This window comes from Ranitomeya imitator, chromosome 4 (genome assembly GCF_032444005.1).
Source record: "Ranitomeya imitator isolate aRanImi1 chromosome 4, aRanImi1.pri, whole genome shotgun sequence".
NCBI classification, from domain to species: domain Eukaryota; kingdom Metazoa; phylum Chordata; class Amphibia; order Anura; family Dendrobatidae; genus Ranitomeya; species Ranitomeya imitator.
Window position 1 is genome coordinate 645,456,886 of NC_091285.1, and position 19,431 is coordinate 645,476,316.

General features: G+C 44.9%; 1 protein-coding gene across 15 annotated transcripts in view; it reads right to left on the reverse strand.

The window, feature by feature from the left end:
• SORBS3 (sorbin and SH3 domain containing 3) overlaps positions 1–15,122 on the reverse strand; it is a 54,359-nt gene extending 39,237 nt beyond the window's left edge. For 3 of the 15 annotated variants that reach the window (XM_069766965.1, XM_069766975.1, XM_069766964.1), the window contains exons 1-5: positions 14,433–14,748; positions 12,847–13,005; positions 9,900–9,960; positions 2,373–2,457; positions 100–631 (exon numbers count right to left, since the gene is read on the reverse strand). In XM_069766965.1, the coding sequence (XP_069623066.1) occupies positions 100–631; positions 2,373–2,457; positions 9,900–9,960; positions 12,847–13,005; positions 14,433–14,615 (1,020 nt within the window). In that variant the 5' untranslated portion in view covers positions 14,616–14,748. Of the gene's footprint in view, positions 1–99; positions 632–2,372; positions 2,458–9,899; positions 9,961–12,846; positions 13,032–14,432 lie in introns of all 15 variants that reach the window. The other 12 variants (XM_069766967.1, XM_069766966.1, XM_069766970.1 and 9 more) reach the window with 11 other exon arrangements.
• Positions 15,123–19,431: the final 4,309 nt, after the last annotated feature.

The following is a 19,431-nucleotide window of genomic DNA, read 5'->3' on the forward strand; positions in this document are numbered from 1 at the left end:
ACATACACTCGTCCGATCTGAGCGTTCCTGTGTATGGGGAAAGATAGATGACTAACGCGCATGGCCTTCTTAAGTCCCAAAAATGCAAGATTTACTTACTAAGACCCTGGAGGTGGATCTCCTGGGTTCCTTGGAGGTGGGACTTAACACAGGAGTTCCGGAGGTAGAACTTGATGATGTCGGATATTTAGACTTTTGCTTAAGACTTTGAAGTGAGGTCGTTTCCTTATTATTTTGTGAAGTGTTGGATGAACGACCAGGAAAAAAATTGCCTAGGCCAGGTTCTGATGTTTTTTGCTCGTCACTGGTCCTGGAAAACGCTCGGTGAGACTGCTGGGTGTTGAAGATCTCTGACGAGTGTTTGGTATTGGAGTTATTGATAAATTGTGACACTTTTGAGGAGTAGTTTGGAGATGTCTGCGATGCCTGGCGAGACGATGAATGTGGCAATGTAGTAGCTCGTAATTTTGAGGAATCTGGAGATGTTTTGGCTTGTAGGGTGGTGATCGCCATGTTCGGTGATTCACTAATCTTGGAGTTTACTGTTATATGTAAATGTGAAGTCTCTGGTGCTCTTCTATTGAAGCGATCCTCAGGCTCAGGCTGCCCGTTACTTTCATCTGTTCTAAACCTATGACCAGAAAGTAAAAATATCAGCAATTTTTCTAATAAGAAATGGTAAAATTCACCTGGAATAAATGAGGACGGTTCTTATAATTGGTCACAAAGCTTGAGACTTTCTACATAATTGAGTGGTTGGAAGATTTCTTCATGCTTGAAGAGCATATATGATGTGACCTCCTTACACTTCTTATATCATGGATTTTCAGAATATTGAACAAAGTGTTACTAAGGGCATTGGTGTAGGTGTAGCCTTGAAGAAGGAGCAGTCACATCAGGGTCCTAATGAGGGCCAAGGACCTCTGTGACATGCACCAATATTTTAAATGGCACATATTAGGTGGAGATCCTATTACATATTCTGCACTGGAGCCCTGGAGCTTCAAGTTATGCCATTGATTAAGGGTGTTTTACCATAGTCAGAAGTCAGGCCCTGAAAAGTCAGGCCCGACCTTCTAGTTTGTGGTATCCTGGCATGCAGAGTGAGACCTCGCAACCCTCCGCTGCCCCGCTCAGGGTGAATATGCGATCTCACTCCTTGCACTAACTGACCACTGTTGAGTACTTTACTTACCTGGTACAAAACAGTAGCATCATTAGAGCCGTTACCAATCGCTAACAACTTGTGGATTCCCACTTTGCATGCTTGGATCCTGCAATCCGTAAGTAAGGGCTCGACTACACCTAGAAAGTCGGACCCATTCAGAGGACATCAACGATCCTTCTGAGCAATTTTGTTAATAGATAATATTTAGAATAATCACCAAACTGGTGTCGCCCACTTTTTTAAGGCAGCCCCAGCTTGGCGATAGGTCCTCCTTAATGTAAAGGGGTTGTCTAATAAACAGCAGTTACCACCTATCCACAGTAGAGGATATACCCTGTATGTATGATCTCTTGGGTCCAGCTGCTGCCCCCCCCCCCCCCCCACACACACACACATCCTTAGAATGTGGGACCTAAACACTTCCGTGCAAAGGGATCAGTAGTGGGCATGTGTGAACACCATGTCTATGGGCAATAAATGGAGAAATTTACCACCTCTCGAGTCACACGGGGATATTTGGGCTTTCCAATCTCAAGATTGGTTGTGAATTTGGCAATCCAGAGGATGGATGACAAACCCATGATCGTTTGAGTTTGGCTTCTAAGACCCCCATAGATCCTGAGATTAGTTGGCCTAAAAACATCCTTGTGAACGGAGCTGTAGCGAGCATGTGCAACCACCACTCAATGAATGAAGAAACTCATGAATAAGCTTGCTAGCACATCATTCACATAGGGCACAGCAATCATACAATTACAACCTACCCTACGGTTATGGAACAACCCCCTTTAACTTTCGTTTTTAGTATTTTTTAACCTTTACAATGTGAGCTCTATAGATTGAATATGGGCTTTCGAGACTTTTCCAAAAGTCATGACAGGACCATATTAAGAAGCTGACGCATTTCGACTTAAATCGAAACGCATGATCTTCTGAACATTGTCCTGCCATGCCGATTATTTCAATGGAATCTAAATAAAGACAAACATTATACCGGAGATGTCTGTTTTTTCTTATTGATATTGGACCTAATTGCCTGCCCTGGCGGACAGGTTTACTGGACCTCTGGATCTATATGTGGTGGTGGAAACACTATATGGCTGAGCTACCAAATATTGTTTTGGAGTACTGTAGACACCATTCCTCACCCATAATAATAAAATATAGACACGTAAAAGCCACGTATCAGTAACAAATCACGTACTTGGAGTTATTTGATTGAGTGAAAGCTTCTTTATGGTGATCTTCTGATTTTGGCCAGTTACTATCACCATCACTTTCCTCAGAATCTGGAGAAAACAAAAATGTTATGGTCAATTTGTTCATCCAATTAGTACATGGAACAAATACAGTCATGTAGATATAGAGGATAAAATATTCACCCTGATTTTTTCCCCTCCTTAAAGGGTTTGTGCTGTCTTCAACTTCTAGTCTACTATGTGACTGCAGACTTGTGAATGCTCACATTGCGTGCACTGTGCGCTGTGAGGGTTCGCCAGCACTGGGAGCGGGCTGTCAAGTGAGCTCAGGTATGTGATTTGCATACATGCGGTAATGTGCCGACTAGTTAGACACAAGCCTGCTCAATACACTTATACTGTCTAGTGAGAATGTGGCCGGAAGTATGCAAATCATATACTTTAGGTCACAAGACCGCACGCTAACAGCGCCAGCACCTGAGAATTCTCATGTAGTTCACACAATGTGAAGATTCACAAGTCTGCAGTCACATACAGTGACTGCTGACCTGTAGCTTAATACCAGACAACTCCTTTATATCCTATAATATTGCGAATGTAGTTGCCCGATATTAATTAATTTGGCCCCTTTGGTCACGTGCCTGATTGACGCACATAGATCCTTTTGCACATGGATTCCATTTGTTCCTAAACCACATATGTCAAACTGTGACCGGTAGGGTGAGCATATTTGGCCCGTGAAGCCATTCAGGTCTCCCGCTTGACATCACTCTCAACAACATCAATATCCTAGATGCTGATACAGTGGAAAGCAATGATGGAAGAAGGAGTGTCAGCTAACGCTACCTCTCCCATCACTCTCCCTCTGCGTCTGATGTCTCAGTGCAGCAGGAGCGATTACATCATTACAACGTGCCCGCTCTACTGAGATATGCTGAGGATCTGAAGACACCAAGAAGAGACCGGAGCAGCAGGGAAAAAGGCCAGATGTCACGTTGTAATACTGAGGGTTAATGCAGAGTGACACAAACTCCACTAGATGGCAGCAGAGAGGAGAGGGAGCTGAATAGCCTGCTAAGAAGCAGACCTACAGTAATACAGCAAAGCTACCACTAGGTGGCAGCGGAATAGTCAGAGAGCCGAGTCGATACCAGAGATTAATGCAGTACCAGAGGGAAAACCAGAGTCAGACGAGAGCAAAAGGTCAGAATCGGTCAGTAGCAGAAATACCAGAAGGGAGAGACAAAATCAGGTCAGAGCCAAGCTAAAGCCAAGTACCGGGGAATCCAAACTTACAGGGAAATAAGGAGCAGGGACGGGTAGGTGGAAGGTCAACAGACACGAGTCGGGTCAGATAAGAGCAGCAAGACAGATCAGGAACTCACCAGAGCCAGCCAGCACCTCAAAGGCAAGCAATATAACTGGCACTGCACACAGGTTTCAGCAGAAAGATATAGCAGACCGGACTCAGGAACGAGGAAGGGAAAGTTAACCCCTGACATGAGCAGACCGAGAACTATGGAGCACTATGTGGGGCCATTATACTGTATGGAGCACTATGTGGGGGCATTATTATACTGTGTGGAGGGCTGTCTGGGGTTTACTTTTGGAGAATCATACTGTGATTGGGTCACCATTCTTTGTCGGGGATGGGTGGAATGAGAGAAGGGTGGTACAGTAGGGTCATCATACCGTGTATGTGGAGTAAAGGTACCTTCACACTGAGCAACTTTTGAACGAGAACGATAGCAATCCGTGACATTGCAGCGTCCTGGATAGCGATCTTGTTGTGTTTGACACGCAGCAGCGATCAGGATCCTGCTATGACATCGCTGGTCAGAGCTAGAAGGCCAGAACTTTATTTCGTCGCTGGATCACCCGCTGTCATCGCTGGATCGACGTGTGTGACGCCGATCCAGCGATGTGTTCACTTGTAACCAGGGTAAACCAGGGTAACGGCCGGCGCTCACAGTCAGTGCGGGAAGCTGACGGCGGGGACGTGACAGACACCCAGGGGCGGATTATCAGAGGGTCAATATGGGCGGTAGCCCAGGGCCCAGTGGTCTGGGGGGGCCCTGGGCTACCGCACAGATTGACCCTCCACTAATCGTCTGTGAATGCCCACCGCCGGGCCGGCATGTATGTGCCCCCGGATCCGGTGGGCAGAGAGAGGGGGCCCGCATCGGGCCCCTTCTCATCTGCTCACCGGGCCCCTTCCGGCGCTGCGGCGATTTCCTATTGACGTGCGGGCGCGCGCTCGCACATCAATAGTTAACAACAACAGCCGCCAGCCAATTGGAGGCTGGCAGCTGAAGTCGGCCGCAGCGCACACGTCGCCGGCGTCTGACGTCATTGTCAGTCGCCGGCGAGTGTGCGCTGCTGGAAGGAGCTTGCCGCCTGGAGCGCGGACAGGTGAGCAGACTGTTTTTTTTTTTTTTTTTTATAAGCTAACGGTTACGGTGGACACACTGGGGTGCAATGCTGGAGGACACACTGGGGCAATGCTGGAGGACACACTGGGGGCAATACTGGAGACACTGGGGCAGATTGCTGGAGGACACACTGGGGGCAATACTGGAGACACTGGGGCAGATTGCTGGAGAACACACTGGGGGCAATACTGGAGACACTGGGGCAGATTGCTGGAGGACACGCTGGGGGCAATACTGGAGACACTGGGGCAGATTGCTGGAGGACACACTGGGGGCAATACTGGAGACACTGGGGCAGATTGCTGGAGGACACACTGGGGGCAATACTGGAGACACTGGGGCAGATTGCTGGAGAACACACTGGGGGCAATACTGGAGACACTGGGGCAGATTGCTGGAGGACACGCTGGGGGCAATACTGGAGACACTGGGGCAGATTGCTGGAGGACACACTGGGGGCAATACTGGAGACACTGGGGCAGATTGCTGTAGGACACACTGGGGGCAATACTGGAGACACTGGGGCAGATTGCTGGAGAACACACTGGGGGCAATACTGGAGACACTGGGGCAGATTGCTGGAGGACACGCTGGGGGCAATACTGGAGACACTGGGGCAGATTGCTGGAGGACACACTGGGGGCAATACTGGAGACACTGGGGCAGATTGCTGGAGGACACGCTGGGGGCAATACTGGAGACACTGGGCAGATTACTGGAGACACTGGGGCAGATTGCTGGAGGACACACTGGGGCAATACTGGAGACACTGGGGCAGATTGCTGGAGGACACACTGGGGGCAATACTGGAGACACTGGGGCAGATTGCTGGAGACACTGGGGCAGATTGCTGGAGACACTGGGGCAATGCTGGAGACAGTGGGGCAGATTGCTGGACACACTTTCTGGGGGCAATGCTGGACACACTGGGGCAATATGCTGGATACACTGGGGGTAATATGCTGGACACACTGGGGCAGATTGCTGGACACACTGGGGGTAATATGCTGGACACACTGGGGGTAATATGCTGGACACACTGGGGGTAATATGCTGGACACACTGGGGGTAATATGCTGGACACACTGGGGGTAATATGCTGAACACACTGGGGCAGATTGCTGGACACACTGGGGCAGATTGCTGGACACACTGGGGGTAATATGCTGGACACACTGGGGCAGATTGCTGGACACACTGGGGGTAATATGCTGGACACACTGGGGCAGATTGCTGGACACACTGGGGCAGATTGCTGGACATACTGGGGCAGATTGCTGGACACACTAGGGCAGATTGCTGGACACACTGTCTGGGGGCAATGTTGGACACTGGGGCAGATTGCTGGACACACTGGGGACAATATGCTGGAGACACTGGGGGTAATATGCTGGACACACTGGGGCAGATTGCTGGACACACTGGGGGCAGGACTGGAGGCATGGGCAGAATGTAGACACGTGGCATGATTGGAGACACGGGGCAGAATGAAAGACATGGGGCAGGATTGGATCATGGGGCAGGATGGATACGATGGAGACAGATGGGGCAGGATGGGGAGATCATATGGTGTAGAATGGATAGTCATGAGTGCAGGATGGGAGAACATATGGCTGGGGCCAGGGTGGGGAATATTATTACCATAGGGGCTAATTAAGGGATATTATTACTGCAGTGATGTATTTATTTTATTTTTTTGAGTATACTGTTTTAAATGGGGGGGGCGGTCCTGTTACTGTGCAGAGTGACACTATATCGCCTTTTTTTCTTCGTGTTGTAATGTAGAAGTTGTGAAAAATTAAGTAATGTGTTCTGCAAGCGGAGCTCGAGATAACTGTGTTATTTCCTGCAGAAACGAGTCCTGGCTGGAAAAAATGATGGCGGTCTTTGCTGGATGAAAGATGAAGGACTTCACCTAGAGACGTCACTGGTGAGTCAGTGTTACCTATACACTGACACTATACACTGTATACTATATACAGAGGTCCAGTGTACAATGTCACCAGTGATCACTGTATTCCATATACATTATATACAGAGCTCCTGTGTATAATACCACCAGTGATCTCTGTATTAGCTCTACACAGACACTGCATACTAAGTACAGATCTCCTGTGAATACTGGCACTTATGGTGATAATATTGTGTTTGTTTGTTTTTTTGTTTTTTTTAATTACTGATCAGTATTGTAGTATTCAGTCACTATGTGGTGGTAATATGTGGTCTGGAAATGGTGTTGTGGTATTTGTCCCTTGTATGTGCTATTTGGTCACCAAGTGGTAATATGTGGTCTTGACATGGTGCAGTGGTATTTGTTCCTTGTATGTGATATTATTCGATCACTGTGGTTGTAATTTGTGGTCTGGTCATGGTGCGGTGGTATTTGTTCCTTGTATGTGATATTGTTGGTCAAAATATACCTAAATTGTATTGCAGATTTTAACAAATATTTAATAGGTTACAGTAGAGTAGGGCCCGGCCATTTTTCTGGAATAATATGGCTCGGGTATGTCACATGACCCCCGTCACACATGACCCCCGTCACACATGACCCCCGTCACACATGACCCCCGTCACACATGACCCCCGTCACACATGACCCCCGTCACATGACCCCCGTCACATGACCCCCGTCACATGACCCCCGTCACATGACCGGGGGGGCCCACAGTGTCTGAACAGCCCGGGGCCCTGGCTACCCTTACTCCACCCCTGCAGACACCGGAATGTAAGTATGTAGTGTTTTTTCTTTTTACATTTACAATGGTAACCAGGGTAAACATCGGGTTACTAAGCGCAGCCCTGTGCTTAGTAACCCGATGTTTATCCTGGTTACCCGGGGACTTCGGCATCGTTGGTCGCTGGAGAGAGCTGTCTTTGTGACAGCTCTCCAGCGACCACACAACGACTTACCAACGATCATGGCCAGGTCGTATCGCTGGTCGTGATCGTTGGTAAATCGTTTAGTGTAACGGTACCTTTACTCTCTGTGGGGGTATCTTATTGTGTTTGGGCACACTTTTGTTTGCATCATACTTTATTAACTGTATTGTTCACGGTTTTTTATCTTTTGTAAGTACATATTCAAATTAGGCCATTGGGTAATATGCTTTTTACTGTTCTTACTTAGCATATTATATTATTTCAATATTTTATTCTAAGATCTATTAATTAAAATGTACTTTGTACAAGGTACAGACCCTTTAAGTTGGTTTCCATAAGAAAAAGGACAATCGAAGACATTTGTTTTTTTTATAAATATCAAGGTTAGGGTGTGACATTGTCCAAGCTTTTAATTTTGGCCTACTGTGTAACATAGTAACATAGTTAGTAAGGCCAAAAAAAGACATTTGTCCATCCAGTTCAGCCTATATTCCGTCGGAATAAATCCCCAGATCTACGTCCTTCTACAGAACCTAATAATTGTATGATACAATATTGTTCTGCTCCAGGAAGACATCCAGGCCTCTCTTGTTTTGGCCTTGCTAACTATGTCACTATGTTTGACAGGAGCGATTTCTCATAAACCCATGCTGATATGGAGTTAAACAGTTATTCTCATTGAGATAATCCAGAATAACATCCCTCAGAAACCCTTCAAATATTTTACCAACAACAGAGGTTAGACTTACTGGCCTATAATTTCCAGGTTCACTTTTAGAGCCCTTTTTGAATATTGGTACCACATTTGCTATGCGCCAGTCCTGTGGAATAGATCCTGTCTCCATAGAGTCTTTAAATATAAGAAATAATGGTTTGTCTATTACATTACTTAGTTCTCTTAGTACTCGTGGGTGTATGCCATCCGGACCCGGAGATTTATCTATTTGTAATCTTTTTTAAACGATTCCGCACCTCTTCTTGGGTTAGATTGGTGACCCTTAATATTGTTTTTTTTTTGTCTCTCGGCATTTCATTTTCCACCGTGAATACCGTGGAGAAGAAGGTGTTTAATATATTATCTTTTTCCTCGTCATCTACAACCACTCTTTCATCACACTTTTTTAAGGGGCCTACATTTTCAGTTTTTATTCTTTTACTATTGATATAGTTGAAGAACAGTTTGGGATTAGTTTTACTCTCCTTAGCAATGTGCTTCTCTGTTTCCTTTTTGGCAGCTTTAATTAGTTTTTTTTAGATAAAGTATTTTTCTCCCTACAGTTTTTTAGAGCTTCAATGGTGCCATCCTGCTTTAGTAGTGCAAATGCTTTCTTTTTACTGTTAATTGCCTGTCTTACTTCTTTGTTTAGCCACATTGAGTTTTTCCTATTTCTTGTCCTTTTATTCCCACAAGGTATAAACCGCTTACACTGCCTATTTAGGATGTTCTTAAACATTTCCCATTTATTATCTGTATTCTTATTTCTGAGGATATTGTCCCAGTCTACCAGATTAAGGGCATCTCTAAGCTGGTCAAACTTTGCCTTCCTAAAGTTCAGTGCTGTTCCTCTTTCAGTTTGTTTCAGCGTATTTCTGTTGTATAAACAGAACAGACAAACAGAATGTGGGTAAATGTGAACACAGTCTTACTGTAATGACATCAGGGTTTTTTTTTTTTTAAGAGAACAACAAAAATAGGGAGTTCAAATTTTAGATTGGCAGCAGCAACTCAGAGTGTTAAAGATAGGGGATGCAAACTACTTGTCTTGCCCCGCCAATGGGAACTCACCCTATGCCACCGCTTGATGCTTGTTTCTCCAATGCATCTCAAATAAACAAATTAATTAACTTTATTAATTAAAAAAACAAAACAAAACAAAAACAGTCCCGTTTTGAAATACAACTCTTATGCAGTCATATGTGTCTCCATGGTTACAGACTACAAACGGATCCTGTGTAGTCTGATCCTACTGCCTTTCTTTCTAATAGCTGCGGATAACAGGAATTGTGAAAGACTATAAACACTAAAATATTGGACAGTAAATTAAAATACTTACAGTATATCTCTGCAACAGGATGGCGGATTTAAAAAAACTGAAATACTCAGGACCAGCAGTGTATAGAAAAGAAGCAAAAATGGCACACTTGAAAAGATGACAGATTCCCTTTACGGTTATATTTGTTTGTCTGCATCTGTGCAGAACATTGGAATCCACTGACCTGACATTTGGTGCAGAATCTTGTACATGTTTTTGTACCATTCCCGGGGCTTGTCGACACTCTAAAAAACACAAAGGAGGTTAAAGGGTAACGGTACTCTCAAATATGTTTTTTTTTTTTAGAATAAGCGGTCATGTATGTACATGAGGAATGACACTATTTCTGGCTATTATGTGACCTGTATTCTGCATTTTTACCAGTTTTTCGCTCTATCTTTTAATTCGCAGTTGACTCTCGGCTGGTGGGAAGAAATTAGCTAGTGCGATTGTTCCCATACAAAACACAATACATCACACAAGGAGGGATTCCTGTTCTTCAGTCCTTTTTTTATCACACAGATAGAAGGAGCAGCAGGAAGGACAATATACAGCTATAGACTTGAATCAAACTCCAAGGTGAGGGAAAAGACTTGTTAGAAAGCTCAGCACGATCTTTCTGTGTCTCCCTATGTTTCCTCAATCTGCTCATCAGTTCACCTCTCCCTTCCCTCTTCATAATTGGAGGTGTAACTGGTGAACCTCAATATCGTGGCCTTGTCTGAGTGGATGATGAATTCAGAAGACAGGGGAAGGGGAAGAAGTGGCTCATAATTGGAGAAGTAAGCTGATTTTCCTCAAAAGATATATTAAAATTTTTCTTATATTTGCTTGTATTATTGATTTATGTAAAGTTTCTGAATTCATGCAATCCAATGAATTGTTTGTAGCTGACAAAAACTGCACCAACTTGCCGGATTGTTTCAAAGGGTAGAGCTTATAGCGTAGATCCACCACTGCAGATTGCCATAGGTATGGGGAGGACATGGCAGATTTTATACACCTGATGAGGTATTGCCCTCCTATTGCAGACTTTTTGAAAGAGGTCATAGCTATCCTCATCGAGATCATACAATCCCATGTACCACTTGGTGCTGAGGTGTGTTTATTAGGAATCTTTGATGAGGAGACCTGGACTCACTATCCACTCACTCTTCTCAGGGAAACATTACTTTTGGCTCACAAAGCTATCGCTATGAGAAAGATGGATAGAAGATTCCCACACATTTCACACTGGACCAATATGGTAAATAGTGCAGCTTCCTATGCGTCCACACTCCATTATGGTAGAGTCACTTTGTCCCTGTGACGCCGAGTGCATGGACGGAAATCTTGCGCCTGTGCAATCCATCTCCCGGCGTTCCTCTTCAGTGTTCTGCTCTTCTAAGGGCATTCCTTCTGCGAAAGTGCTGCCGAGTCACTGGTACTTGTGCAGTGCAAGGTTTCTGCGTGCCGGAAAACACAGGGAGCGAAATTCCAGCGACTAACTGGTGCCTACGCAGAAGGAACGTGAAGTCTATGCCCATAGGAGGGCGAAACACTGAAGAGGAACGCCGAGAGATGGAATGCGCAGGCGCGAGACTTCCGGTAATGCAACAGATGTCACAGGGATAAAGTGACGCTGTGGGAGGCGATACATAGTGTGACAACACAGCGTTTATTCTTAATTATGCCATATGCATTGATCAGAAGGTCAAGAGACATTAGCCATTGTTCATATGAGCCTGCACGTTGACCCTTGTTGTATGTTAATTTGTGGAATGCCTGCTGATTAGGCATTGTATCAGCTCCCTGCTGTTTACTAGTCTACACACCTAAAATGAAATAAAATGTAGGTTAATTGAATCGAACAATGAGGGATTAACCAATCCTGTGGAAGAATGCCCTGAATGAGAGCTGTGGAATATAAAAAAGAGGCTTCCTCTATCTACAGAGACTCCACAGGATCAGCCCATGGCTCCAGCAGGTGTAATACAGATCTGCTCCACTTTCCATCACTGAACTCACAAAGACGTTTGTAGAACCCCAGTTGGGACTGTACGATATGTTGTTGCCGACGGGAGCTGGATACACGCGCTACGGTCGTGGTATCCATCGTCTGGAGGAGCATAGGCTGTGACTGCAGACTATAGTGGTGGGAGATGCAAAAGCTGTGGGCCAAACAAAAGTTGGGAGACAATGGGTATGGTAGGGGGGCAGTGGAACTACAGAATTGCATGTTGGCCATCTACCTGGAGTTGCTGTAAGACAATGGACGTAAGGAATAAAAAATGGTTGCATTGTTAAACTGCGTAGGTGATTATTAGAATCCACAACCTCAGATCCTCACACATAGGATAATGAAGTGTAGAGGCAGAGTTAACATCCAAGCAGCGTCCTCCCCACAGCCTGGAAGATCTCATTTACATATTCAGATAAAAGTGGATTTCTCAACAACAAGGCATCCGATATGAGGCATACAGGTAGGACGTTTTTTCAGCAGTCTATGACCTGTAGGTCCATATTAATAGGTTAGATCACTCAAATATGGTGACAGATTCCCCTTCACTTTGCTAGACAGTAATAATGAGCAATGAGAAATGTTGTTTGTTCTTTTGTTCTATGATGTAACCTTGTTATGATGTATAATCTTCAATAAAACAAGTTGTTGTGTTGTTTTTTTTTTGTTTTTTTTTTAAAAAGGGTAACGCTTATATAAATCCCCACCTCAGACCAGGGCCACACAGTGGTGGCACTTTGGTCAAAATCAAATACTAATGTATATTACAGAGTAGCTAAAAAATTTTTTTAATATATATATATATATTTTTTTTCAATCAGATTGGTGTGGATCCCCACCGATTGCTCAAAAACACCTTGTGAAATGCACGGGTCGGGCCTGAACATGCACACAGAGCGGACCAGCTCTCTATTGTATCTGTACTGTGTGCCCACTCAGTCAGGCAGGAGCACACTTCTGGGGCGTTGGGGTTTCAGGACCAGGACCTCCAACGATCTGCTAGCAATTAGATGAGCCCACTCTGGATATATTACATATGAATTTTAGGGCAAGTATTGTAACTTTGCAGTAGCCAGGTTGGAGAATAGTGCATAATATAATGGACATATTCAGTGGAGCATATGGAACTTACAGATCTGGAGGCGAAGGGCATCCCATCGTCATCTGTTGGTCCAATGCCCTCATAACGAATCCACCGTCTCTCTATACGTGGGCTTGGACTGTCCTGGCAGTCATCAGTGAGTACCATGGTGGCCTTGTAGAGGAGATCGCCCTGGTCAGAGCTGTCCTGCTGAGCAATATCATGGCAGAGTAATACTGGGTGAAACATGAAATGACAAGATGAAATCAGTGATCGCCCAAATGATCATTCATGTGAATAACTGTTCCTGATTAGTGATGAGCGAACGGTGTTATCCGCGCATGCTCGGGTGATAACCGAGTGTTTTCAGTGCCCTCAAATATCATGTTCGAGTCCTCGCGGTTGCATGTCTCGTGGCTTGTCTAACAAGCAGGAAATCCCTGTATGTGTTGCAGCTGTCGAACAGCCATGAGACATGCAACCGTGAGGACTCAAACGTAATATTCGAGCACGCTGAAAACACTCGGTTATCACCCGAGCATGGAGGATAACCCCTCATCAGCATGTTCGCTCATCACTATTCCTGATGCCTGGTGTGAAGGTTCTCAGTACACCTGGTGGTTCACCCAAGGGGTTCGTAGAAGTGATCTCACACATCATTATTCCTATGAAGCTCTCACACTAATTGCTCTATGTCCCCTCCATCTGCTAGCTATATCATCGGCTGGTAATTTTTTGTGACAATTTAATGGCCCCCTTAGACGAATATTAAAGAGCAAATAGATCTGATTTCTCCAGGTAGCTTCGGCTCGCTCTGCAACATGGTGAATCCGACAAGCAAGCTACGGCCCCCCTCATTTGTAGCGCCCATTACTGCTCTCAGGGCACAAGAAGCATTGGTCCAGCATTCGGTCAGATGGTGGTCTGCGCTGGACCTTCTATTGTACTGTTATTCCTATGGAGACTTTTAGGGAAGACAATGCTAGATTGCCTTTTATGGTTCATATTAAGTCATGGTACAATACTAAGGTCATACGTCATCTAACGTCTTGTCACCACCTACACTAATAGCTTCAAGCAGCACCCAAATAACGTCATCACACAGATGCCTAAATAATTCTTCACTGAAGGAGAAGGCATCGTATGGGATTGAGAATAAAGTGCGGAATTAGGGACACCAGCCCTGATTTCCCAGGCAAAGCAAAGCCAGTTGTGACCCATGTTACCCATTAGCCATATGTATTGACCCCATGGTCCTAGCCTATAGGGGAAATACACTGTCAATTTCAGGAAACATGGATTGCTATTCCAATCTGATAAGTAATTAGTCTTCTTACAAAAATCAGATCTGGCTCGGTTGGATAGAGCAAAGAACCTCGGAGATCCCGTCCAACTCTTACATTCTATGATTCCGAGATCCGATCTGTTACTAATGGAGTCAATGGGATCATATAGTAAACGACGTATAATAACCCCAGAGGTCGGACCCTCCTATGAGAAGTGCCAACAGGAATGTTAATCTGATTGCACTACAGCTTTGTATCTATGGACAGGTTTAGCTTTTACTACGTATTACAATCCCGACATTCCTGACATGACACTTGTATGAGGACTGTGGCAATCCCACCCCACCTTACCAGACGTGCATCGTAGGACTGTGAAGCCCCCCGCTTCTGGTTCCTCTGCAGGTGAGGGGGGATGAAGTCATCCAATGATAAAGGCAGTTCTGTGGCGTCCATCCCTTGCAGCGCCTCCTTCTGGTGGTGGCAGAAAAAATATATGAACGTTTTGCCAAACCATAGGGCGCGATGTGCTGTCATAGATGTCTCGCCTGTGCGCGTACAGCTCCTATATGGGACTTCTATACGAAATGTCCGGGGGCAAGACGGCGGCTCATGATCTCACTCCACCATCCTGAAGGGGCGCCACTCCATTCTTCCAGACAAATCGCCCACGTCACGGTCATAAAAGATCTCCGGACCCGCACAGAAGGTATCACAGCAGATGTCTATTCTTCAAAGGGAAAAACCTACACACACCCCGCACTACAGTGCTTGAGCACACCCCATAGTACTGTACACACACACCCTCCCTGCCCGGCCGGTGCCACACAACACTCCCACCCCCTGAACTCTGCCCTAACAGCCCAGATAGCTAACAGCAAGGGAGGGAGGAAGGATCTGCAATACCAGGTGAAGGCAGGCAGGGGAGGCAGGCAAGGGAGGCAGGCAAGAGAGAGGTACCACTACAGAGGGGAGATGTGAGCCATGGAAGGAGGAAAGGAATGATGGAAAGTGGGAGAAAGAGAATGCGCTGAAGAATGTGTCAGGGAGGAGAAGCACAACAGTGACTCAGTGAAGAGAAAAAAAAAGTCCAGAAACTCTCTGAGGGATAAGCCTGGTGAAGGAAAGAATGACTGCAGAGAGCCAGATCCATTGTAAATGAAGATAACAGAGAGCAGCAGAGCAGAGGTTCTAATTACCACATGGAAAACTCTTACACCTGCAGTGTTCTGCATCCACCTAGCATGAAGCTGCCAAACTTTCGACCTATTAGGTAATTAATTGCATCATGCGATTACACAAGATTCTATTATAATACACAAGGGTAATTTCCATTATCAGACCAGTCATCCATAGCAGTAGGTAACTCTGCATGTGCCATACAGTCCTACCCAAAAGTTAGGACATTTTTGTCGTCGCGCTTTGTTGCTTCAGTGTTTTTAGATCTTTTATTCGAGAGTTTCTACGGTTAGTGGAGTACAGTTATCAGCATTTCATACGTTTTTTACACTTATTGGCAACTACAAAGTTTGTACAAAGACTCATTATTTAAAGCGTCATTAGTTATTTTTCAAGACTCCTGACCTTTGTCCTGGCAGCTGGATATCAGCTTCTGGGCCGAATCCTGACCGCCCATTCTTGTCTAATCAGTGCATGGGGTTCCATCATGCTGGAAAAAGCGTCATCGCCAATCCTGGAGTGTTGGGAGAAGTTTCTCTAGGAGGATGGATAGATCCCATTCTTGTGAGTGAGCCCCCTCCAAGATCAGAAGGTCCCGCACATGAATGGTCTCAGGAGGCTTTAGTGTTGGAAGACACAGGACTCCTCCGATCATTCTTCCAGTGGTGCCACACAGTATGGAGGGGGCTTCATCCCGTAGTCCAAACCTGTGCTTCTTACAGAATGTCAGTCCTCCATCTTTTTCTTGGGCTTCTTTGCTGCCCTTCATGACACCAGGCCATCCTCCAAAAGTGCGGTGAGGCAAGGAGATCTTTTCAGCTCATTTGCATATAAGAAAATCGTGAATTTCTCAGGAACCATTCATCGGATCACAGATATGAAGGTAACATTTTATTCAGCTTCCTATGACCTGCGTGCCCATATAGACGGCTTAGGAGGGGTGATCCTACTGAAAGATTTCCTTTAAGGCCCAGACCCATATAGAAGAGTATATGACCTGATCCGTATCGTGGGCTTCAAGTAACAGAAGTGAATAGAAATGGTTGGAGTAGAATAATTTCCTAATAAAATGAAGCAATCCTGAGTAAATGATGCTACATCTGTAACTGAAATCTATGGGGTAAATCTAAGGGAGCTGAGCGAAGGAATCGATGCGTGGAAAAAACTATGGGTGTAGGTCCCGATTATGTGGGATCGGTGACAGACGTACTTAAGGAGTTCTTTTCATTTTGGACTTGGCATATAAGAAATATGACACATTATTCCTGGAGCGCACTGGTGGCAAGAATGAGGACTTCACAAAAATGCAAATACCAGATCAGTGTAAAAAGGGAAAAATAAAGCTGATAAAGGGGTAAAAAAAGGACAAGAGGGCAGCACCATCTATAGGAGGACATGGGCTTAGTATAGCGGGTGCAGAGGTAACAGTTGTATCCAGGCCTTAGTGCCATGGTAGGTGGTGGACTGGTACAGATTAGTATTGGAGCCTAGGCACGTTCATTTACACTTCTGGATGAGGAGTCAGCACTCACGTCATCCATTGTGTACCTCTAGTTATAGTTTATATGTAGGTGAGGACACGAGGCCACTCAATCCCAGGGCGATCATCAGTTGTGACCAGTCAGCAGCCACAGGTTTTTCCAGCAGCGGCCACTACAGGCGAAATGTGGTATTGCATGGGGCCCATTCAAATGGCTGTTCAGAGTCCTCCAGTCTGAGCCCTAAAACTGCGTACAAACATGGCTTACCCTAAGGGTATAATAATCCCTGTAGAGAGGACCTCTCACCTCGTTAAAAGTGGCCAATTTATGCTTTTATTCCCAATGCTCCTAAGAATATTTTTTGATATCCACTATATGGTTCCAGATATGGGCCTTTCTATTTAGTGCTAATTTCTATCATCTTTACAAGGGGGAGTGGCTCACAGGATCCTCCGGGGCGTGTCTTTAGGCTGCTTTGCCCAACAACCCTGAGAGTATCGCCCCTTTGATAAAAAAAAAAATTGCAATACATAAAAAGGTCCATATCTCTGGAACCCCATGGTGGATTTAAAAAAATAAAAAAATAATCAGGGGAGCAACAGGAATAAAATAAAAGCAAAAACTGCTCACTTTTTAACTGGTGACAGTAAGTTAATTTTTTTTTTAGTAATTCTTAAAATCTATAACAAAGGGAAGGATAATAAAGTGATCCATTATACTTACATATCCGACATTTCGAACGGCAACCTATTGGGTGAACCAGGGCCACAATTTCCAATGTCTAATAGATTGGTTCCCCCCCACTCTATTGGGAAAACGATAAGCCTCCTTCATCCTTTTTGTCTTATTTTTACCAAATGGCGCCTTTGCTATAAGTGTGATGGAACTGCAATACGGTCCCATTTTCTTAGTGGTCCTAATTGGATATTGATGCTATATTTCATCCAACAATGATGGGAAACTGACTTTAGAACAAAATGATCCAGTATGTCAGGGTCCGTGCCAAGTGCCCCTATTATTGTCACAGAAGGTGGTCGTAATTATGTTTTGCCTCTCCACGTAATTTTGGACCATGGCAAAGTTAATCCTAATCCACCTGTTTCATGAACAGAATGAAAGAACTGCAGTAAAAACTGACACAAAGATCGGTGGATGAGAAGGAGAATGCTCTTATATAGGCCGTTATGATCAGCCAGTGTAATTTTTTTGGTGACTAATGGAGGATAGGCCGTAACTGGTAAATGATTGTGCAGTGGTGAATACTGGGACTGATGCCACTTCTGCAGGGGAAGGTTATGTAAGGCTGCAGTGGATGTGCGCTTGTAATGATTCCCAGTCCAGTGCATGAGAACAGATAGGAAAAACAGAATGAATGGAAACCGGAAAAGGAAATCCAGGCCGTCCATCAGCCGCACGTATGTAGTACACATGAACCACTCTGTGCCCAGGACGGTGACACAGTACAAAAATGAAAAAAAATAGTCCAGTCCAACTCCTAAGATGGTCTCTGCTCCGCTCAGTGCAGTCTGTGGCTGGCTAGTGACGTCAGGGCGCCTGCTGTACTGCCCCTCAGGCACATTGTGGAATGGTGGAGCAGAGAGCTGATGCCTCTCTGCTCCACCATTCTATTCAGCTGTTTCTACCATCCCAAGGACGCAACATGGCGTTACGGGACATTAATATCCCAATTGTTCTGGGACGGAAGGCAGATATGGGACTGTACAAGAGGGGCAAGTGCAAAAGGGACCATCATTCATATCCTGAAGATTGTAAGCCCCTGAGGCAGGGTCCCTCCCTTTTTGTACCAGTTTGTCACTGTTAGTATATCGTATTTTTGGTTTTACATGTATGTGGACCCTCTTTACACGTACAGCCGCCTGTAATCAATGGGACTTTAAAAAGAAATAATTTATGTGTATGCATTAATTAGGCAGTCACAGTACTGTGGGAGTGAGATGATGACACCCAGGGGCCCAGGACAGACAGGGGAGGGTGCTAGATGTATTGTATGACTTTTTAATGGTATATATATATATATATATATATATATATATATATAATGTGCTGAGGGGCAGCAGCCATGGGTGAGATACTAGTCTCCTGCGCCCCGTCACCTTACATGAAAGTGGGGGTCCTGGCCGGTTGTGTGGACTTGTGCTGTGAGGCCGCATGTAACCGATGTTGCTGGTTTGACAGGACCAGATGTATCACAGTTCAATGAGGAAAACCACCATTTAAAAATAAACTCTTTACGGAACGGGAGCTTGATAGGGAATATATACAAGGGATGGCGGGTACAGACAACGAAAATTTCCTTCACAACTTGGGACAATATCCTCAGAAATAAGAATACAGATAATAAATGGGAAATGTTTAAGAACATCCTAAATAGGCACTGTAAGCGGTTTATACCTTGTGGGAATAAAAGGACTAGAAATAGGAAAAACCCAATGTGGCTAAACAAAGAAGTAAGACAGGCAATTAACAGTAAAAAGAAAGCATTTGCACTACTAAAGCAGGATGGCACCATTGAAGCTCTAAAAAACTATAGGGAGAAAAATACTTTATCTAAAAAACTAATTAAAGCTGCCAAAAAGGAAACAGAGAAGCACATTGCTAAGGAGAGTAAAACTAATCCCAAACTGTTCTTCAACTATATCAATAGTAAAAGAATAAAAACTGAAAATGTAGGC